Source organism: Dasypus novemcinctus, chromosome 25 (genome assembly GCF_030445035.2).
Source record: "Dasypus novemcinctus isolate mDasNov1 chromosome 25, mDasNov1.1.hap2, whole genome shotgun sequence".
Taxonomy (NCBI): Eukaryota; Metazoa; Chordata; class Mammalia; order Cingulata; family Dasypodidae; genus Dasypus; species Dasypus novemcinctus.
This window is the reverse complement of record NC_080697.1, coordinates 19,721,393-19,744,521: the sequence shown is the minus strand read 5'-3', so window position 1 is coordinate 19,744,521 and position 23,129 is coordinate 19,721,393. Positions and strand designations below refer to the sequence as shown.

The following is a 23,129-nucleotide window of genomic DNA, read 5'->3' as shown; positions in this document are numbered from 1 at the left end:
GCAGGGGGGCACAAGCATAGTGCTGAAACACAATACATAGAACCTACCACATGACAGAGCAAGCACAAGCCTATGGGATAAAAACTATTCCACGAGATGGAGAACACTGGTTACTGGGGGTGAAGAAGGGAGCCCAAGTTAGAACCTCACCTTACAGGTACACCGAGAAGCCTATGGGGATTAGAGCAGAGGCTGTCCAGTGTCTTACCACAGAAAGGCATTTACACTGCAACCTAGTATGCATGCCTCTCTAAATCAAGCTAATCTTCACTACACACAACACAGATACTGTCTATAGCAATTACTTTTCCTGCTTTAAAAATTGGTCGTTGCAACCCACTTGATTTCACAATGCACCAATAATTCACAACCAGTTAAAAGTTCATGAAAAAACATATAAAAAGATATAAAAATACTAGTACAAAATACAAGTCCAGTTTCAGAAAGGGCAAAATTTTTAAGCTTAAAAGTAAGGAAACTCTGGGGAAGGGCTGCTAAGTCGTGTGGAGTTTTTCTTTTTGGAGTAATGAAATTGTTCTAAAAATTTTTGTGGTGATGAACGCACAACATTATGATTATACTAATAGCCACTGATTACACACTTTGGATACATCATATGGTATGTGACTATATCTCAATAAAACTGCTTAATAAGAAAGGGGGGGAACTGTAAAGGTTAACAGTATTTTAAAAATGAAAAGGCAAGCTGAAGAAAATATTTGCATCATATGATTGGCAAATGATGTGCATCTTTAATATGTAAAGAACATTTACTGGTAAATAAGCCTTTTAAACAAAGCCATTAATTGAAACTGCAATACACCTAAGAAAAACAAATGGCAACATGCATGAAAAAGCAGCTCAATCTTACCAATGATATGTGGATGAGGATATGATGAAAAAGGAAAACAAATACTGTTGGTGGGACTGAAAATTGATGCAACCTTTCTTGAAAAGGATTTTGGCAATATTTCCTAGAAGTCTTAAGAGAATATGCATGTCGTTTTACTTGGTAGTACTACTAGAAAGGTTTTATAAGAATAACTTTTTTTTTTTTTACTTAAAATAAATTATAGTAAGACATGGTATAACATCAAATACTAACAACCACAATCATTATTCCAGAGGGTAACAATGATCTGTGAAAAGGGGATACGGTGAATATATATTATGATGCCAATTTCAAACCTGTGTGCATTTAGGCAAAGATTGGAAGGAGATACACCAAAACATTATAAATAGTTGTATCTGTTACATGATTTTCTTTTCCTTCTTTCTACTTTTGGCATTTCGCAAAATTCCTTCCATGATCGTGTCACTACTTTTAAAACAAGATAAAACGAAAACATTTAAAGGAAAAAGATTTTTATTGAATTCACATTCTCACCTTTGGAGGACTGTGTTTACCCAAAAGGCTAAATGGACTTCTTAAAAATGCCAGACAAAAAGGAGCTTTCTTTAGAATTTATGCTCCTTTCTCCCTTCTCATATTTGAGAAGTACCTAACATTTAGAACTGAAAATAATCCCTTAGACAGGGGCGTCACTCTGTCCAAGTGTCCCCATGGCACTTGCTAGCTTTGGTTCCTGCCCCTTCCTTAAAACAGGACTGTAGTCATTCTCCTGCCACAGAAAGGAGTAAAGGATGAAAATAAGTCAATGTGTCATTGTCCCACGTGGTCATGCTTCTGACCCTAAACTGAGTGCTCTTCCCACAGGAATGAACTGTCATCATGTCTGCCCTCCTGCTGACATTACCACTTTCATTCCGGTACCCAGTCCTCTCACCAAAAAATCACCAATTCAAAGACTTTGGCAGGCTGACAACAGCAACTTTGTGTCTGAGATTTAGCCATATTGTGGTGCCACCTCTGGCCACCAATGCCAGCCAAGTGGTTACCCTCACCAGCAAACTTAAGGGGGTGCCTGAGGAGACCTGAAGCATCCAAGTTTCGATTGGACAAATTGTCCTGTTGGCACAAAATGAGTGAAAGGGCCTCGGGGAGCCCACGGGGAATAGGGAATTCCAACCACAGGCTGCAGACGGACTGTGTTGTCCACTACCCCAGCTACTAAGACCATCCAATTCGTTTCTCTTACTCCAATTCCACGTTCTGGTTGAAAAACCATCTTCCACCTGTAAAACTGGTTTCCTGTGTGACTTTCCTGTGTAGAGAGAAGACATGTCACCACCCAACCATGAACATTCTGCTCCACCCGAGAAGTGTATTTCTCATCGTAAAATAGAAACACCATTCGCATTCCAATTTCTCTCGCAAGCCTGGTTACTGATTTGGCTATGTGACATCACATGACCTCTAGGGACGAAGAACTGGCCAAGCTTTAGACCAGCTTTGGAACATCATGACCACACCAGAGTTCAGGGCCCATGAGGCAAGAAGTCCTGCTGCCTCTGACTTCAGTGACCACATGTGCCAGGCAACTAGCTGCTTTGTCCACTGTCCCCTGCCCACCTGGTGTCCTGAAACAATGTAACCAGAACCTATTAAACCACACCAGGGCCAAGGGCAAACCTATAACAAAGGGTTTTCATATCTTTTTATTTCCACTAGAAAATCCTTTTTAAACTTTATCATACAAATAGGGCAGTACTTACTTTCTCCCCTGGTGAGCCATTATTACCTAGAAAAGAATATACAGGCCATTTCCAAAATGGTGATTTTTCAACTTCTGCATTTTTCACTTGACATTCCTCACTACATCCCAACAAACTTCATTTTGTACTTCCCTGTACTCACTGTTTATTATTGCTCTATTCTCAGAAATAGCTTCAATTTAAAAATTATCCGCATATATATGAAACTCCACTATGGTCCTAGCAGTATCTAGGCCATCTAGTTCCTAACATCCAGTCAGCCAGAACTGCACCTTGAGAGATGCCCACTCATCTGCTCACACCGCGCTGGCTTCTCATTCTGCCCGTCTTGTGTTCGGGTGTACAAGTCTGACCCATCACGTGTCAGCATGAGGGACAATGCTGAGGGGGCCACAAAAGTCAAGACTGTGACACTAGATGAAAAGCAACCTCTACGCCTGAGGAAGATTCAACAAATGGTTAATTTGCTCACCATTAGTTACACCTGAAACAAACCCCAGTTCAGCGATGTCAGGACCTCAGGGGAGAAGAAACTGGAGAGCAAATACCAATTCTCTACCTCAAGGCTGCAGGGGCTCTTCTTTAGGTATACTCAGTCCCTGGGGAAGCTCGTCCAGAGCCCTCTCCCCAGGTCCACTGTATGCGTGGTTGCAGGTCTGATGCGTATCTGGGACTCACACATAGAGAACTCAATTCCTCATCTCTCAATTCCTCATCTCTCCGGACCAGGGGGTCTGGCGCAAACCGCACACCTGACTTGTTTCCCACACCTCCTACCCAGTCTGGCAGGAAATCCTTCTGGCTCTAATTTCTGAACAATCCTGGAAACCAACCAACTCTGTTACTACCAACCTGGTCTAAATTTCTTTCATCATCCCACCCGCTTCAGCCCACAAGCTACAGGGCCTTCAGTCTACTCTCTACACAGCAGCTGGGGGGCCATTTCAAAGCCGACCTTGTCCCAAGCCTCTCCCTACTTCACTCAGTCCGTGGCTGTCCCTATAATGGCCTACAAGGCTCTGTGCAACCTGGTGCCCGTGACCTCTGTGATATCTCATGACGCTCTCCTGCCGTCACTCAGTTCCAAGTCACAACGACCTCGTGGTTTCTAGAAGCAGGACCATGCTCCAGTTTCCTCTGCCCAGAACACTCTTCCCAAGGCACCACTCAGCTGACTCCCTCACTCTTCCTCGCCTACATTCAACCTCTCAGTAAGGCCTACCCAGATCATACATTTACTCCTGCAACTTCTACTTCCCCTACGCTGACTCCCTGACTTTGCCTTTAACAATGACCAACTTCTATACAGATTTTACTTATTCATGATATATTTTATTGCTTATATTCCCCTAGTAGAATGCTTTTGTTTGTTTTGGGTTTTTTGGTTTTTTTTTTTTTTGCTGTTATTCTGTGAGTGATGTACACCAAGAATCTAAAATAATCCCTGGCGCTTAGGAGGTAAACAATAAATATTTGTTAAATGAATGAATGTAGAATGTTGAGAAGTAACCGCCACAGGCATTATGCTAGAACAAACTTAAATAGCACAAAAGCACCTAACGCTGCCACCAAGATCCCATTTCTGACCCTCAAATATCCCTCTGCACTAAGGCTCCAAAAGTCCCAGACCTAAAGCTTTGACATATACTTACATCAAAACAGATTCATACTCATTAGTCATCTATACGCAAATAATTTTTTACAAATAAAGCACAACCGCCACCATCTATTTAGTATTATTGCTAAAGATGTTTAACCTGAATCTATTCAAAAGGAAACAGTAAAATTCCAGATTGTAGGACATACTATAAGACAACTTATATGGACTCATGAAATTTCAAAATCATAAAAGATACACACCACAAAAAGACAAATGGGAATGTTCTAGATTAATGGAGAACAAAGCAATGTGACACCCAAAATACCATCTGCAATTCTGGACTTGACCATAAATGAAGGCTGAAATTTTTCCAAGATAAAGAGTTGGGAGGAAAAAGTAATCTTCAAACACACATGCACAAAACTATGTTGCCTGTGTAACAATACAGAGAAATACCTAAAACCAGAAAATTCTTTTTGGAACAAGTTTAACATTTAACTCTGGATTTTCCTAAACCAAAAAAAATACTTATTAAGCAATTACTATACAGTTGTCACCATTTGCTTCAAGATGTTATGGCTGACTCATAAGTCAGTGTTAGTTGACCACAAAACCTAATATATTAGCACCTACCTCTTTACTATCACTACACCCTTGGGCTGTGGAGTCACAACCCAGCCAAGTAGAACTTCATCAAGAAAACAACCAGCTACAACCTGACACTGATGACAACATTTTTGGCTCATCTACCTCATTACAAATTCTAGATTATCCTAAAGTTATCAAGAAGCCTTGAAAGCATTTTCCTATTAATTCTAGGGGAGTAAAACTGCTTGATTAAAAACCCTCACTACACAAGCCCAAACGTGGCTGTATTCCTCTATATATACATACCACAAGACAAGCACTGGGTAAAGATGAATATTTATTCACTTTACAAAGAGAATGGTATTAAATTGCCATAAACAGCTCCATTTATAGACAAATATATCTGTACATTATTCCAGTAGCTGGTTCAAACTTCCTTCCCCACAAGATGCTTATATGGATGGCTCCAGCTCCATTAGCTGAGCACAGAAATATCTGTTCTGCACTGATGTTAAAAAGTCCCTAAGAAAGAATGGTTTTGGGTTTTACATATTCACAAGTGGGGGAAAAAAATCCATCAGCCCAGCCCATCCTTAAATTTTTGCTTCTATCTGTACATCCCCCCAATGAGCACTAAACAAACATTGGCTCCTTCTTAAATTAAAAAAAAAAAAAGTATTACTGATTAACTTGAAAAGGCTTTATAGCACACTAAAATACTTGTTTATACATATGTAAAAAAATCGAGTCAGTTATTATTTTAAAGGTAAACAGATAACCTTAACACTGCCAAGATTGGGTAATGAAAAGGAAGGAAAACATTAAATTACTGAATTATAAAAATATTTTCTTTGGAGAAAAATTCCAACAAGGTTATCATTAATATCTAAAACCAAAGAGAAAAAATAAAGAATTGTTCTTTGATCCATTAGTAATTTAAATAAAAATGAAAACCTCTTCCAAAGCAGCTCTCACAGAATTTTTTTAAGTTGCAGGTAATGTGCACTTATAAATCTATACAATGATAATTCTTTATTGGCAATTTACGGTCAGGAAAAACCCCTAATATGGCTAACTCTTTAGAATATTTAATTACCATAATTTTTTTGTTGTTTTAAAAAAATATTCACATGACAGCTTAAAAAATATGTGGTTCTTTTTTGGAAGCACTTCAAACATACAATCTGACTCAAGTCAGATCACCAGTTAATAGACAAGCTAGAGATATTGGTGATTTTTTGTTGAAACGCAGTTTTTATTCATTCCCTCATATTTTATGAAAATGGACCAAATTATATTTGGACTAGTGTTGCTTCACATCTGGATTTGACGAAAGATACCAACCTGAGATAAGAGCTGATGCCTTCCCAACAGTTCAGTTCTTGAACCCCTACAGGAAGTCTCTTTCTCTTCACTTCAGTCAATCCTTGATACAACCAATTGTACTAGGCTATATTATAAAAATATACCATATATCAAGACACTCATGTCAGTACATTGCAGAAAATGTGTCTATTTACTGTGTAAAGTTTTATTAACATTTGAATGAAACACTCTTATTTACACAGTTATGTCTGGGATGGTCAGGACAGCAAGGTGGCCCAGGAACCACCACCATGAATTTGGAAATGAGCATCGGTCCTTGGCCTCCTGGCACAGAGCCAACAACTCTCCCCAGGAGAACTCGGCAGTATCGGGCAAGGTGAGCCAGAGTTCAGACAGTTCAACTGGCTATTTTTCTGTCTTCATTCTTCTTCGCTTTCATTTTCAGGATCTAAATCAGAATCTCCATTTAATTCTTTTTCACTTGCCACATCTCTGTCCTCACCATTGTCATCTTTTTCTTCACCATCCTCCTCTTCCTCTTCATCAACATCCTCATCTTTTTCACTTTCTTTCTCTTCCTCGTCTTCATCCCAGTTATCCTGGTAGAAATATTAGGCAAGGAAAGTATTTGTAAAGGTCTCTTTTCTAATAGATAAGAGAGGTTATGAAGGCAGATTCATGTACTAGGAAACAAATTACTTACATCAGAATCCTTATCTGCTATTTCATCATCAGACTCCTCTTCAGAAGATTCTGTTGAGAAAAAACCCACAGCTTTAATTCTGTGAACAAGGAAGAGGGCCTGGCCCTGAAAAATCAAACAAAATCAGATTCCTGAATTTATTTTTAGAAATACTACCATATTCAGCTGTTATCCAAATAAGAAGTATTAAGTAAATATTCTTATCTGCATAAAAGCACATTTATTATGATATTCCTTCAAACTGTCCTTAAAAGGGACTAAATAACAAAACCTTAAAAAAACCTCATTTTTAAAAACCAAGCCATTTCTGGGTCACTGAACAGGCCCAGCTGATGAGGGAAAATCCTACCAAAAATTAGTAGCCTATAAATGTAGAAGAAATAGAAGAACTAAGAATCCATAATTGGGAAACAGATGTGGCTCAAACAATTGGGCTCCTGTCTACCATATGGGGGGTCCAGGGTTCAATTCCCAGGGCCTACTGGTGAAGGCAAGCTGGCCCACGCAGGAGTGCTGGCCCACATGGCAAGCAGGCCTGAGTGGAGTGCTGGTGCGACAAGATGATGCAACAAAAAGAGACACAGAGGAGAGAAAGTAAGAGACACAGCAAACCAGGGAGCTGAGGTGGTGCAAGAGATTAAGCACTGTTCTCCCACTCCAGAAGGTCCCAGGATCGGTTCCTGGTGCCACCTAAAGTGAAGGCAAGCAGACACAGAAGAACACACAGCGAATGGACACAGAGAGCAGACGGGGAGGGTGGGGGTTGTGTGGAATAAATAAATCTTAAAAAAAATAATCCATAATGAATGCACTGGTTGTAGAGAAACTATCAATTGGTATTAAAATCATTAGCTGAATAGTGGGAAACAAAATATTCACATGCTGAAGTAGCACGGCTAGATTGTTTACAACAAATGATGGTGAGAAAAAGGCTGGCACCATCTTAGTACTACTAATGGAGGAACAAGAAGCACGGGGTTCTTGGTGTGATGCACTTTGCAAACACACCAGCACCGATGCAGTCTATGACATAAAATCCAATTGCAGCTTTAGACCGGATTTCCTGTTTATAGAGGAACAAACTAAATGACACCAACAGGGAGCCACTGGGAAAATCCATAAGGCAGGGGGGCACTCCATGGAACAGCCTCTGCAGCAAGTCTGTCATGAAAAACAAGAGGCTCTTAAGGTCTAGGAGACTTTACAGATACAGCAACAGACTCAACATCATGGGCCAAGACTGGATACTAGGATTGGGGAAAAAACAGCTTTAAGGGGCATCTTAGGGAAAACTAGGAAAAGTGGAAGGTGGACTGGATATGGGATGAAATTAAGAAACTAATTTTGTTAGGTGTGCTAATGTTATCTGTTCAGGGTGTATCACTGGTACTAATTTCTTTAAGAGATAGATGTAGAAAATAGAAAATGATAATGTCTTTAAAAATGAAACAAGCACCTGTGCACACATTACCCACGTTAGCAATTCCTAACATTCTTCCTCTACTTACTGAAGAAAATAAGTCATTACACACAGATGAAGCCCTCTAGATGCCCATCACCCTCAGTTTAGTTCCCAAAAGAAACCACTCTCCTCAATTTATTGTTTTCCCAAGTAGGGCTGTTATACAACAAATATAATGCACGTGCATGAATACATGTGTACATTCATTAAAAATATCCGTCATTGTTTTGCATGTTTTCAAACTTTATGTGTATTCACACACACGCACATTTCATACTACTATATAGAAAACAGCATTTCATGACCTGATTTCTTTTTACCAATTAAACATGCCCATGAAGACAACTTATAGCTCTAGTGCATGCACTTTCATTATAATATATAGTGTGGCACTGAGGAAAAAAACATTTCTTAATAGTCCTACTAATGAAGACTTATGTTGTTTACAAGGTTTTTTTGTTTTTGTTTTTTAAAGACGGCACCAGGGATTGAACCCAGGAACTTACACATGGGAAGGAGGTGCTTAACAACTGAGTTACACCCACTCCCCTACAAGTTTTTTAAATTACAAACAAGACTGCAATTAGTATGTAATTCATCTTACATTCTTACATTTACGGCTTTTCACCTCCCATCAACGAAGGCATGAACACTGCCCCTGCTGGTCTAAAAGGCTCCCTGGAGAACCCCCCACAGAACCCCCAGGCTCCACTGCAGAGGGGTCCCTGAGCTGGGCGGCTACTGGTTCTATGCCCATGCCTTCCCTATACTTACTGTTGAAAACAATTCTCAAATTTTCTGGTCTCACCACCCCTTTATATTCTTAAAATACTGAGGACTCCAAAGAGCTTTATGTAGGTTGTCTTCTAATACTGATCACATTAAAAATTAAAATATATTTTCCAAAAATTTTAAATATTTATTCATTTACAAATAGTACTTTCCAAAACAAATTTACTGAGAAGAGTTTTATCTTTTGCAGACTTCTTTAATGTCTGACTTTATATGTCAGACTTCTTTAAAGTCTGACAAGTGTCAGTCATAAGAGGACACTCTTAGATGGACTGCTGCTGAATGGAGGGACATGCAAATTTTCAACTTTATTTAAGTTGACAAAATTGCTCTCTAAAAAGAATGAACAGACTCGCAGCAGCAAGCAACATACAGGTGGTTCCCATTTCCCCAAATCCTTGCCAACCCAAATATTTTTAATCTTTTTCTCAGGAGGCACCAGTGATCAAAGCCAGGACTCGTACATGGGAAGCAGGTGCTCAACCACGTGAGCTACATCCGCTCCCTGCCCCTCCACCAACTCTTTTCTATTTAGGAACTTTACCAGAGTATGAAGCATTATCTCACTGAGGTTTCAATTTGCATTTCTCTAGAGGGCTTATCTTTGTAAATATTTATTAGGTGTTTGTCCCAAGAAATCATCTATGTATCCTAGGCTCATGTGACTGTTATCCTCCAATACTAAGTTTCTTTTAACACATTCAGTGCAAGAAAAGGCTATCTTTATTTGCTGATATAAAACATGCCCTAATGTCACTGCACCATGATTCCACAGGTAATGGGTTTTCAGAGTAATTATTCTAATATTGGCCCATTGGTCTATTCTTGCGCTCCAGCTTTGAGTCTTCATACCTAAATCATAATTTTTCTGGGTCCTTTGTTCCCCCAACTAAACAAAATACTCACCTTACAGAAATTTAAAATATGGAATCCTCTCTTTTGTGGTTATTGGCCTATCTTTAAATTTATTCAGGTATACCTTTATAGCCTTCAGTTATGGTTTCCTATTTCTCTATAAAGGCTTTCATTTTTTAGATATATTCCTAGGTATGTCACAATTTGTTCTTTTATTACACTGTACAGCCCGCTTCAGTGCCAAGGCCCATAGACAAGGAGGCCAGGCAATGGTTCGGGGCCACGGATTGCTCTAGCATGGGACACTATGACAGGCTCAGGGGGACGGGCCTGCCATAAATCCAAACTCATGCATTATTTCATAGCTTTGACTGCAAAATGTGAATGACATCTTTTTCTTAATACATTTTCTGACTAGTTAATACTCCTATTTTTGTTGATCTTGGTATCCAAAAAATTTGCTTACTTACATAGTTGTTATTAACAATGGTACGACTAAATTCTTTGTCTATGTAGAAACCATATTATCTGTAAAACCCAACGTTCTAAAATGTATTCCTTTCATATGGTACTAGGAAGGACATCCAGTTCAATAAGGGATAAAAGCAAGAAAAAGTAAATTATTGTTTTGCAAACGTTTCTCAAGTATAATCATTACGTATGTTTGAAGTAGGTTTAAAGTATGGAAATTCCCTTTAATTCCTAGGTTGCTGAAATTATCTCTGATGCACAAAGACTGAATTTTATGGATTTTTTTCTATATTAAGATATTTTAGTCTTCTCCTGTTAATGTGTTAATGTCCTAACTACATTTGTAGCTTTCCTAATGTTAAATCATCTTACAATCTGTAAATATATTCTACTTGCTAACAAACATATTATTTCACTTACAAAGCAAAATTCAATTTACTACTAAGGATGTCTGAGCTTGGTCTAAAGTTTTCTTACCATCTTTATCTGGTTTGGTTAACAAGATTAGTGCACCTGAGGCATAAAACTTCTAAACAGTATATGAAAGGATAACATGATAAAATAAACCTGTGAAACCTCTGGGCATGGTATTTTTGAGATGAGAGGTTCTGATGAAATAATTTAAAAAGCTATTATTTAACCAACTTTTCTATTTTTTTAAAGTTGATTTTGGTAATTAAAGTTTCATAAGAAATTCCCTATCATCTAGGAGTTTAAACATATTGGCATAAAGTGTATTCATCATGGTAGTCTAGTTGAAGCTCTTCCGTACCTAAAGCCTTTTTTGTTACTGTATTGTATTTGTGCCTTGTCTTTTTTATGAGAGCACAGGTTTTGCCTATTTTGGCTACTTGCTTGCCTGTTTCATTAGAGGAGGTGAGCCAAACTATGATTGAAGTTTTTATAAAATAAAGAAAAGAGAACTGAGTCAATACAAAAATCAAAATACTCCTTCCAATTCTAGACTCCTCCCCAGCCTCATTCTTTACCTTCTTCGTACACCAATTTTGCCTTCTGCTCTGGACATGCCAGTCCCTTTGGTCTTTCTGATGCTGTAACCTGCAAGAGGAAGAATTACTCTTATGAAGGGCAGGATGAGCTGATCCCAGTATCACGCCCTCTCCAAAGTCAAGTAAGAAAGAATTACTCTGTAAAAGTTGGGAACTCCTCTAAGGCAATTAGGTTTCCTTTCTATGATACAACTTCAACTGCATAAATACCTTGTAACTTGTTTTGCACTGTAACTCAGCCATCCTGACTGTTGAGATACAATGGTGAGAAGCTTGGAGTAAATGCTGGAATCGGTATGAAGTTTTCTAACTGCATAGCGTTCCAGGGTTAACGACGGGATTCTGATATACCAGTTTCTCACTGAAACAGCGAGCTCTCAATGTTCAAGTAAACAGTCCTTCCTCCTCTCGCCATTCTTTCACTTCCAAAGTTGTAGCACAAAACGTTTGATCATTTACTCACTTGTGTAATGAGAAGGATGAGCTTTCCATGAAGGTGGGAGAGTTTCTGAAAAGTTTTGACTCTGCTTTCCATTAACTGGTAAAGTGTCCCCAGCTGGGGTACCAGGTCAGGCAACTATGAAGAAATGACAGTTTGATACCATTACTACATTGTAGCGATGGCGAACACAGGCATGCTCAGCCACACAGCACCACCAGCATCTGCTCAATAACACTTCCAGGCCAGTAGCTGGCCGGCAGCACAGGCTGGCAACAGCTACAATTTTCACAGAGGCCTCAATGTCCACACAGCAAAAAGTAACATATTTTTAAAAATAATACAAGATCAGGAGGGACAAAATGCAGGGTAGGACTTCTTTGTATTGATCAAAATTATTTCAGATAGGGTCGATAGAAAATAGATAAAATGTATCACACCACGTATCTGTGAACTAAAGAGGGGTTCCTCTAAATCTAACCTGCCACAAGATCCCAACAAGCTAAGGGAAGCTCTCTACCAGGTATCATGAAAAGGACCCGGAAAGATGGAGTACAAAGCTGACATTGTAGTATTTTAAACACACTCTTGATTAATGAAACCTGTGAACCATTAGAGGGTAAAGATATTAAAGGAGGAAATCTTTTCATTTGCCCCTCCAGAGCTACCACAAAGGGACTCTATTCAGTCTTTTAATTACCTTTTACTTGACTTTCTGACACCTCAGCATAAATTACTTCGTTTAAATGTTAATAAACTTTACACAGTAAATAGACACAAATAAGAATAAAACAAGGTTTAGTGTTATCACATGGCAGTTTACCATCATCTTCCTTTGATTTTTCCACTCAGACTGTAAGTTCCAGGAAGACAAGGATGAGAGTGCCGTGTATACTATTAAGTGCCTACAACAGCATGTGGGTTGGAGGAGGGACTCAAGATTTGTGTGTAAGGAAAGAAGAACTGAAGGAGAAAAGGAAGGGTAAGTGCTGCTCTCTGAAGCAAAAGAAACTGTTATGGGCAGCAGAGTCCTTCCCTATACCACATTTTCTTTGATCTGTTCACCAGACCTTGAATGTTCCAAAACTACTCTCTGGCAGCTTTCCCCTAGGAGCCGATTCCGGAGGGTCTCATCACAAGGCCTCATGGGCCTCTTTTCCTTTCCAAGCAAGTAACTGAGGCCATAAAATGAGTGTCTGCCTGTTCCCCAGGAAGAGTCCCAAGCCTTGACGCTTGCTGGGACCTTCCCCTACCCTATGCCACCAGTCACTCCACCCACCAGTGCCTCCAATCTCCATCTCCCAAGAAAGATTCCTACAAACTGCAAGAAGCAACGTTCATCTTCAGTTTCCTGGCTCATCCTCATTCTAACATCTCAGCAGAGAGCTCATTCCCCAGACACACAAAAAACAAACTGCTGACCTCAAAGCAGGTTATCCAGTAGTTTCCCCTATTTGCTATTACTGAAGACAAAAAGAGTCCGAGGCATAAAACAAAGGAAAGTGGCCAGGCAAGGGCTGGGTGGGACTGTGTTGAAGAAGGAAGAACTACAGGTTAAACAGCAATGAAGGATTCTTTTCAACTATCCCCTACAACCTTTTAAGAAATCTGTTATAGGTGCTAGATGATTAAATCAAAGATATACACACACATATATACATACACACATACACTTATGGATTGTATAATTTTATTTCTAGCTTAATATATAACTGACACAATGATGTGGGGACAAAGAACCCAACTCACATTGTGACTCGTAAATTAGCTTTTACTGGTGTTTTAAGATTTTATGCCTCCTCCCTCCATTTGCATAGTTCACTGACAGCTAATAGCCGCCCCAGCAAAACGTGAGCTGTCGTTTCATATATCCTCACAAGCTACCTTTTATGCTCCTGGAACAAGGTAGGGCACACACGTTAGTGTGTATGTAAATGTTTAAAATCTGGGAAGTTTTTAAAAATGGACAAGAGGGACACATACAATGTAAAAGCAATTTTGCTGAAAAGGTAGTAGACACAGAAAACCATTAGAAGGCTAAGGTAGCAATATTTAACTTTTCTCCTTTCTGTGTTCTCTGTGGAATATACATTCCTTTAAAATCTAAAGGGTGAGGTGGGAGCAGGCAATTTATGGTGACAATATAAAAGGGTTCATGTCAGTGCACCAGGAGCACAACAAAATCTCTAAAGGAAGCATCTATGGTTTAAAGGACAGATGGAGAGGGGATGGTGTTGCTAAGTCACAAGTTTATAATTCTTATCCAGGTCAAAGCATTCCTACTACGTAACCAGAGCTGAAAAGACTTACTGTGGATAAGTATGATGCATGGACCGTCAACACACATTTCAGCCACTGAACCATTAACACAGCACTGAAAAAAAAAAATTCCAAGTAAACTAGTGCTTGCTAATTCAAAATGAAACATCTCAGTTGTAAAGTTCTGAAAAGTCCAGTAAGGTCAAGTGATGCTCTATCAATTGTGTTCTGTGAAGATGCCTACAGGAATAATACTACTGTGAATGTAACAGTTCTTTCCTTCAGAGTCCATTTGATATCTATGTTATGTACTAACCTCTTCATGGGTGAGAGGAGAGACAATAAAAAACAGCAAAAACCTTCCCTCTAAAGCAATTTAAGCAGCTACCAAAAGTCACACAAGTTCTATAAATGACAATTTTACATATCATAAAGCTTAGTTATTAAATGCACTTAAGTAGCCTGATAATAAATTGGGGAAAACTATATAGGAGTTTCCTACAAGGGAGGGGGGGAAAAAAAAAAAAAAAAAAAAAATATATATATATATATATATATATATATATATATATATATATATAAAAGAATATCTTGCCAATACGAATCAATCAACTTAAAAAGGGGGGAGGAGGGAGTAATACTTGACACTCAGACTTCTGCTAAAATTTAGTGCTACTTAATATTTAATGTCAGAAAGTGCCATTTTTAATAAGGGCATCTAATATATATTTACAGAAACAAGTAAGTGAAATCGCTTACATAGCTTACCTATTAGGATGTCCTTGCAATCTTTTTGTGAGCTGAGGGGGAGAAAAGCACATTAGCAATAGCATTTCAGAGGCAACCCATCTCCACAAATTCCCAGAACACACAGGGCCAAAAGAACAAAGGAAAACAATGAGTGTATAAGGGAATAATTTTTTTATTTAGTGGTCTGCTACGTACCAACATAATATATTTTAGGGATATATTTCAATCCAGGAGTAATTGTGTCATATAAATCCAGGCTAGGATTATTTATATGAAATGTCCAGAGCAGGTAAATTCCGAGACAGAAAACAGATTAGTAGTTGTCAGAAACTGGGAAGGGGGCAGAATGGAGGTAGGGGATGTTTCTTTTGGGATGATGATTGTGCAACCTTATGAAAATACTAAAAAACACAGTACGGTACACTTTTATAATTTCAGTGTACAAAGAATCCACTTTATCTTCAAGCCTAATTTTAACAACCTGTACCCAGTTTTGAGTCAAGCTTTAAATTATATATATGTTTAAGAAAGACCAAGGAAAAATTTTCCTTAAGGCAACTGGGTGGCACCTCAGGACACAGTACTGTCCTTGGTTCCCAGGATGTCCCCAGACCCTGGGGTGGGGTTAGTTTGAGTTATCCTTTGTTGCCAGCCACTCACAGGCTGTCATGGACTGTGCACCGGCTTCCTGTGTCCAGTGCCCCCACTACCCTTTTCTTGTCTAACTCTTACCTACCCCATTCCTAACACTGCTAAAACAGAATGACTTCAGCAGAGGCAGGACCATCACTTTTCAGATAGTGAGAGCTGCTTACATACAGGCCAGAGGCTGCACTACTACCAGGTAAACTTGAGGCCCTCTCCAATGCCAGGCTGCCCTGCACAGAGACAAACAGCCCTCCTGGGAGCAAGAAAATCAAATCGTATAAAAGAGGTTTACATGTTAGGCTAAGGTACCTCACAGGACAAAATGTGAAACCCAAATCCTCTCAGGGCTAGCAGTTGGAACTGCGTAGATGTCGGCCTGCGTGTAAACAGTAGTCCTGATTCACTTTAAACTTCCAAGTGCCTCCCAGGTAAAGAGAATGCTCACATTGTAGAATAAAGGGGGAAATGCCAATGGCATTTCCTTTCGTTGCCTCAGGAATTCATCAATATCACCAGTCTCTCTAAAGTACTTAGGAGTTCTTCCCTGGCATCTAGCATCGACTCTAAATGCCATACATTCCAAATCCAATTCTCTAATGCTGGACTCGCATTCATCAATATCACCAGTGTCTCTAAAGTACTTAGGAGTTCTTCCCTGGCATCTAGCATCGACTCTAAATGCCATACATTCCAAATCCAATTCTCTAATGCTGGACTCTATCTTTAATCCTTAGTATTCCAGCAGGACCTTAAAATAAAAGAGCACGTGGTTACCTCTTGCAACAGTGGAATAACTGCATGCAGGGGCATCCTTAAGACAGTCTTCTTTATGAGATTTAAATTCTTAGTTTGAAGTACTTTCTGTGAAAAAATAAAAGGAATATTATGATAAGTATATTCAGAAGCTAAGGATACTACAAGAAAAGCTGTAAAGATGGTTAAAAAGACCAAGACAATAAATAAAACTACCAACTGAATTTTAGCAAACAGAAGTTGGAGGGACTGATTGGAGGATGTTATATCTTATTATCGAGAAATTTCCTTCAATAAACAGGTTATTTCTCCACAAATTCTAGTCTCTTAGAACCAATATTTTATATAAAATGCCAAGAACTTTTCCAGGCATATAAATACAGATATACCACTTAAAAGACTAGAAATCTCCAAATTTTCATTTTGTAAAATTGAATAAGTGTCCACCTAAGAGTGGGCAAAACACAAAGTGAAGTCACACTTGGAAAGCAATGATCTATTAAATAGTCAACTTTTGGATAAAATTTTAAACTATCATGAATGTTTGGATAAAACCACGCTGCATTTAGGGTGAAGCTACGGGAGAAACCCCACCTGAAGCTCAGGCCTGGCCCTGAGAAGCTGCGTGCATCCTCTCAGGCAGCCCATTCCATGCCTCTAAATCCAGGGTTCTAAACCTTTTTTGTTCCCCAGACACCTCTGCCAGTCAGGTGAAAAACCCAGACCCCTTACTAAGTCCACACTATATTGTTTATTATTTAATAAATCTATCACACCCGCTCCTTGAGGGTCTCCCTAAGGGTGTGTGCTGCCTTGGAGGTGGCTGTTGCTAGAAAAGACATGCATGGACAGCACTGAAGGGCAGAGGTGTAGAAAACTAGTTTCCAACCTCTCTTTACAGTTCCTAATGCAGCCTTTCAGAATGGCCTATGGCTTTTATTTGCTTGTAAACTATCTTTACGTCATCAAGGTTCTTCCAAAAGCATCAAGTACTATTGAATTATCACTTCCAGATAAAAAAAATATATATATAGTCTTGCTATTTAGAAGTCACCCCAAACTATGGGGCAGGAGATTTTTTAACAAACCCCAGGGTAATCTGGATATCCACTGAAGACTCAGGTACTATAATAATTTTCAAACTTAAGATTAAAAAGCATAAGTTATCCCAAACCAAACAAAATGTTGACAGAGGGAGGAGTCACCATCACTGCTAGACTGACTCCAAGGATCTAAGAAACAACCCTATCAACCACAGTCACAACTACCAAGGGGAGGACGCGGAAGGCAGAGGTGTTTTTCTTTTACATGTATATGAAGCCTAGACTAAGCAGCCCGGCATACACACCCAGGGACAAACACCACGCTAAATCGTTCCCTCACCCTCAAAGTCTCCTCGGACCGCAGCCCTCCTTCTGCCTCCTCCCCACCCTCTGAAGCAGAGCCTGGGCCACAGGGCACGGCACTTTTACTCAAGTGGAATTGTACAGTTGGTTAAGTCCTCTTTTGAGGTCTGGCTTCTTTCTCATAGCATAGTATTTCTGAGATTCATCCATGTTGCTGGTATCAAAAATCCAGTCCTTATACTGCCATCTGTTTATCCAGTCACCTGCTGAGGGACATGAGCTCTTTCCAGCTTTGGGCTATTACAAAGAAAGTCACTATTTTCCACTCTACTAATCTACTCTTGTAAATGTTTTGAAATTTTTCTTGGTAACATTCACTTGTACCTACTGAGGAAGAAGGTTTCAAAGTATAGTTAAGTTAGCAATGATAACAGGTAAGTTATATTACAGTTCAAAATTGTTTTCTGTAGCTTATTTTTCACCAAATCATTATCTACAGTTTTTAGTGCCATGGTAAACTAAATTCCACCTTCCAAAATACATTCATTTATGAATTATTTTTAAAGTAATTTTAAGTTTTTTAAATCTGCTGCTTTCCTGTCTCATTTTGCAAAATGACCCAAATTCTCATTTAGACCAAAATGTAAATCAGAGAGACACTACTCACACGTTACATATAAGTTACATCCATATTAAGTGGCACCATAATATTGCTGAAACACTAGAATAAATACCCTTAACAAATGAAAATTGTTTTAATCTAATCAGGCAGTACTTAATCCAATTATTTTTTACACTTAAATTTCATGATCAGATGACTATCAAATTCTGTAATTTAAAAAAACAGAATTAAGAAACTTCATACAAGCAGTCACCAACTTACAAAATCAGAATCATAAATGTCTCTCCTTATATAAAGTGTCTAGCACTTTCACCTCTAAGGACTATGCAATATTACCCCCAACCCTCTTGAACCTTTTCCCCAAACCTCCTACCCATTGCCAAGGTTCCACCTCACTGCCCCCTCTCACGGCCAGGGGGAAATAAGTTTCTGGAATCCAGAGTTAAAACTCAGGAACGCATTTTCCTACAGAAAAAAATATAAATTGTGATCTAGAATGCTGAGTATTATAGTTCAGCTACACTCTATTCATAAAGGCTTTTTTGGACTAAGCCCAAGAACCTAATAACCATTCAAAACAATATTTCTATGAGAAAATGCATTCCGGGTTCAAAATAACACGATCCCTTTGTAGGTTGGTAACTGTCTGCACAGTGCCACCAAGTGACATATATTTTACTAAGTTCTTAAAATATTAAATTCAAAACTATGCAACATGATTTGATGAATGGTACATAAAAAATTAACTATCTTAATTCATTAAAAAATTACTATAACACTTACATTTAATATTTCGAAATCATTACTTTCTAAACCTTGTGTGAGAAGAACTGAAAAGCTATTCGTCTGTGGACAGTCAGCCTTTTCTTTTTTTGTATCTATATCCATTGCTCCCAGGCGTTCTTCGATGCTAACCTACAAAACAGAAATGATCTGGTTAATGTTCATTGTAGCCTATTATTCAGAGAATGGTTTTGTTCACATTACTTTGTGCCTTTATCTGAGAGGAGACAAAAAGCCAGGGCTTCAAGAATCTGGCATCTGATTGCTAAAGCACAAGAAAAGACTTACCATCACAGAATCTTCCCCCACTATAACTATTCCTACCACCAACCACAGATCTGCCAAAGGATACAAATTATCATCACCAAAACCACCTGTAAAATACTGTCCTATTTTTATCCTTACCACTTAGCTCCAAATAATGTTTTATTAGCTAGATAGGCTACAAAACCAAATTTTCCTTAAAAAAAAAAAAAAAACAAATTTTCCTAAAAACATTTGAAATTTAAGATAAAGCATATAGTTAATATGATGCAATATGCTATCCCAAATTTTTTTCAATTATATAGAACTCTTCCCTAGTTAAAGCAAGCCTGACAAACCACGCTCTACACCAAGGCCCAGTGCAAATATTCCACAAACAAAAAACCAAACAGATGTGTTTCAGAAAAGCCCCATGTTTGGATTCTCATAACTTCTAAAACATTAAAAAGGCAGGAAGAAATTAAAGGGTTGGATCTAGAACAAACTAATGAAAGTTGGCACTTCTATACACATACCCCCACTCCCGAGATGGCTCCTTCATCTGTTTGCTCCTTGTTTTCTGTTTGCTTGCTGTTTTTACCCATTGTCTGTTGGTTGTTGTTGATTTGCTCACTGTTTTTTGGTAGTATGTGCTTTTTCTTTAGAAGGCATAGGGTACCTAACCTAGGACCTCCCATGTGGGAGGTGGGCCCTCAACTGCTTAAGCCACATCCACTCCCAGGACTTCATTTTCAAACTCAGGTTTGAAAATCTACAACATCATTAAAGAATTAATTTTGTGAACAGCAAGATTATACCTTTCAAAAAAAGTCTAACATGTAAAATCAGCTAAAGAACAAGTGATCCACTAAAAAACTTAAAAGCTTTTGAAATAATCTTCTTCTCATTATAGAACAGCTAGAATTCTACATTTCTTAGACCAGAAGAATATGAATGAAAGACGAAAAAGAGGGCTGTGAATGGCAAGTAAAGAAATACTTGGAAGTTTAGAGGGAAAAAAAATGCTTTACGAAGTTATGACAACAATCACTTTAAAGACCAATAAGCACTTACCCCGCCAGGACTGCTCAGACAGCCAAGAGAAAAGAGGCATCACTGGAACTCAGCAAGATGCGAAACCAAACTCAAGTCATCATGGCAAGTCCTGGCTGAACTTATTCGATCATGTTATCAGCTATCAACAAATGGCCAAAACAATACCCTCTTTAGTTAATAAAAGTTCTATCTTCTCCATTAAACAATGGGCCAAAATCTTACAAAGGTCACGATCAAGAAATCTGGGACCCACACTCCAGGGATAAAAGAGAAGATAGCAGCAACAATTTCATTAAGTTTCTGAAGTTTCACCTTTAGCTCTATCCAATATTTACTAGACTCTCCAAAGCAATCTTAAACCTTAAACTCAAACATTCGGCCAAAGTGGCTGTATTACCTCATTCTCCCCTAATTTCCTCTTGTTCTCTAATTCCTCGGTTTGTGGAAGAGCAGGCTTGATAGCTGCACGATGACCAGGAAGTCCAGGCACCAGAATCTTTGCTTCAGAATTCATCACTGGCGTTCTCACCTGTTAAACAGGAATGGGAAGAGCGGAAAAGGAAATTACGCTTACTCCTTACAAGATTTAACCTTAATGAGCAAACTAAGAGCTTATGAAAGGTTTTACTATCAGAAAACTCAAAATAATTATCATGTGAACAAAAACTAAGTATTAACTGAATGTTAGCAAATAAATTTTTAAATAACGTATAATTTAACAATTTTAAAGCTTACAATACCACTCAAAAGTAAAAACCAAGAAAAATAAAATGCACTGATTATACAAGGGCACTTTGATTTTAAAATGTTATAGCTACACATTTTTAAACTACCTCCAGTAATCCGTCTGTGCCAGAAATGCTCAGACAGCCAAGAGAAAGGTGTCATCACTGAAACTCAGCCAGAAGCGAAACCACATGGATGTCATCATAGCATGACTTGGCTTTCCTTTTCTCAAACTACCAACATAGGATATCTACAGGTAGATGTAAAAATGATATTCCAAACAGAGAACCAACATGGTTTATTTCACCTTGAAATACAGGACTCCTCATCATCAATAAAATATTCCTCTAAGTACTGAGACAGATGAAATAATTTCTTGATAAAGGTATCTGATTAAGTCCAAAGCACATTACTTGCGTGAGTAACCTGGTATGTAAATGTTGCTTAACTCAAATATGAACCAGAGAAAAGAGAAGGACTTAATTCCTACATACTTCCTTTTTACATGACTCAAACTATGCCAATTTCATTTAGAAAAGTCATGCAAATAAACGTGAAGAGTGCAAATTATTCAATTTCAAAAAACCTAGGGCTTCAAATCAATTAATTACAATGTTACCAGTAAGGCAGTCTTACAAAGGTAAGCCCTCAAATGCTCAGAACTATGTGTTCAGAACTAACAGTTACTTAAGTTTTGTTGCTACATATCAGGAGAGCTGTGCGTGAAGCCCCGATTAGCAACCATGCGGTGCAGGGAAGATCTAGAGCCCAGGGTCTTCAACTCCCAGTCACCTAACCTATTCTGTCATTCATTCAAGAAGGCAAGAAGACAGAAATGCACAGCTATGTGATTATACCAAATACAATCAATTGTACACTTTGGGTGAATTGTATGCTTTATTAATATTTATCAATAAAATAAATTTTTAAAAAAGAATACAGAAATCTTTACAATCTTGGTATCGAAAACACCATAATCCGACAAGATCTTGATGAAGATAATAAAGTAAAAGAATATGAAAGATAAATGAAGTCAGTCTAAATATTATACTCCATTAACAATTCCATTCACCCTCATTTTTCTCCACTTCCAGTCTGTAAGGCACTCACCTTGGTTATAGCAGTTTCTACTTTTGGGGCCCAGCAATTTGAAGTATCTCTTACTAAACACATATGAGGTTCTTTGGAGTTTAAAGCCTGGGAAAATATTTTTAAAAGGGAAGAGTGCAGAAAAAAGAGACAGTGTCAAACAAAACTGGGAATAAGAACAAAATGAAAAACTGTGCATTTTTTACAAAAATACAAGAAAGGATGGAATGCTTCAGAACAAAACTACTGGCCACAGACTGTCAGTCTGATGGTGGCTGAGAAGAAAGGGAAAATGGATACAATGAGGCATGTCCTTTGCTTTCCTCAGTTCTGAACAGCTTGGATTTTTCACATTTACAGCTTTAAAATATCAATTTTTTTAATGTAACAGATTTTTGAAGAAATCATTATAAAGAATGCTCTATACTCAAACAAGAACAGTCCTACACTAAAACTTGCCGCTGCTACCCTTTGCACAAGCCAAGTCAAAGACAGTACAGTAATAGGGATGGCCTTTGAGACTTATTAAATGGGGGAAAAAGCCAGATGCAGCAAAGTATGGATGTACCCATTCAGGGTTTAAGGCTATGTGCAATCCTATATGCTCATAAAATCTACAGCTTTGAAAAAAACACACAAACCCAGGTGACACTGGCTGCATCTGGAGAGGGGGCTGGGGGATCACAGGTGGCATGGAGGTATTTCACAGCTTACACGTATCCCCCTTTTGTATTAAGCCATATCCACACATGAATTAACTTCCTTAAGTATTTTTCAAAAAAACTCAACCAGTGTTTCTTTGGACATGTGATATTCCACTCATGGTCTCCATCAAGTCCCTACTGAATAAATGTATAATAAATGCAATTTCAAGAAATCACCAGCTATTGGACATGCTTGTAGTAACGAATCTTCAAAGAAACTTCTATAATCAAACATGTAAAATCATTGTACTTGTCTCTTACAGCAGCACTTAGAAGTGCTACGACTAA

The 23,129-nt window shown here is 38.4% G+C and overlaps 1 protein-coding gene and 3 non-coding genes across 4 annotated transcripts in view; all 4 read right to left on the bottom strand.

Moving 5' to 3' along the window:
• Positions 1-5,128: 5,128 nt before the first annotated feature.
• The window catches only part of WDR43 (WD repeat domain 43), a 56,083-nt gene continuing 38,082 nt past the window's right edge, over positions 5,129-23,129 (bottom strand). Inside the window, exons 9-18 of the mRNA XM_004452348.5 lie at positions 22,159-22,245; positions 20,720-20,851; positions 19,024-19,155; positions 16,294-16,380; positions 14,890-14,921; positions 14,173-14,236; positions 11,887-12,000; positions 11,403-11,472; positions 6,834-6,883; positions 5,129-6,729 (exon numbers count right to left, since the gene is read on the bottom strand). Coding sequence (XP_004452405.2) covers positions 6,550-6,729; positions 6,834-6,883; positions 11,403-11,472; positions 11,887-12,000; positions 14,173-14,236; positions 14,890-14,921; positions 16,294-16,380; positions 19,024-19,155; positions 20,720-20,851; positions 22,159-22,245 — 948 coding nt within the window. The 3' untranslated portion in view covers positions 5,129-6,549. The remainder of the gene's footprint in view (positions 6,730-6,833; positions 6,884-11,402; positions 11,473-11,886; positions 12,001-14,172; positions 14,237-14,889; positions 14,922-16,293; positions 16,381-19,023; positions 19,156-20,719; positions 20,852-22,158; positions 22,246-23,129) is intronic.
• Positions 10,161-10,295, bottom strand: LOC111762718 (small nucleolar RNA SNORA42/SNORA80 family). The gene has a single exon (XR_002795761.2). It is a non-coding gene; the product is annotated as a small nucleolar RNA SNORA42/SNORA80 family (small nucleolar RNA).
• LOC111762722 (small nucleolar RNA SNORD53/SNORD92) lies at positions 20,351-20,428 on the bottom strand. Its single transcript, XR_002795765.1, has one exon. It is a non-coding gene; the product is annotated as a small nucleolar RNA SNORD53/SNORD92 (small nucleolar RNA).
• On the bottom strand, positions 21,181-21,258 carry LOC111762721 (small nucleolar RNA SNORD53/SNORD92). The gene has a single exon (XR_002795764.1). It is a non-coding gene; the product is annotated as a small nucleolar RNA SNORD53/SNORD92 (small nucleolar RNA).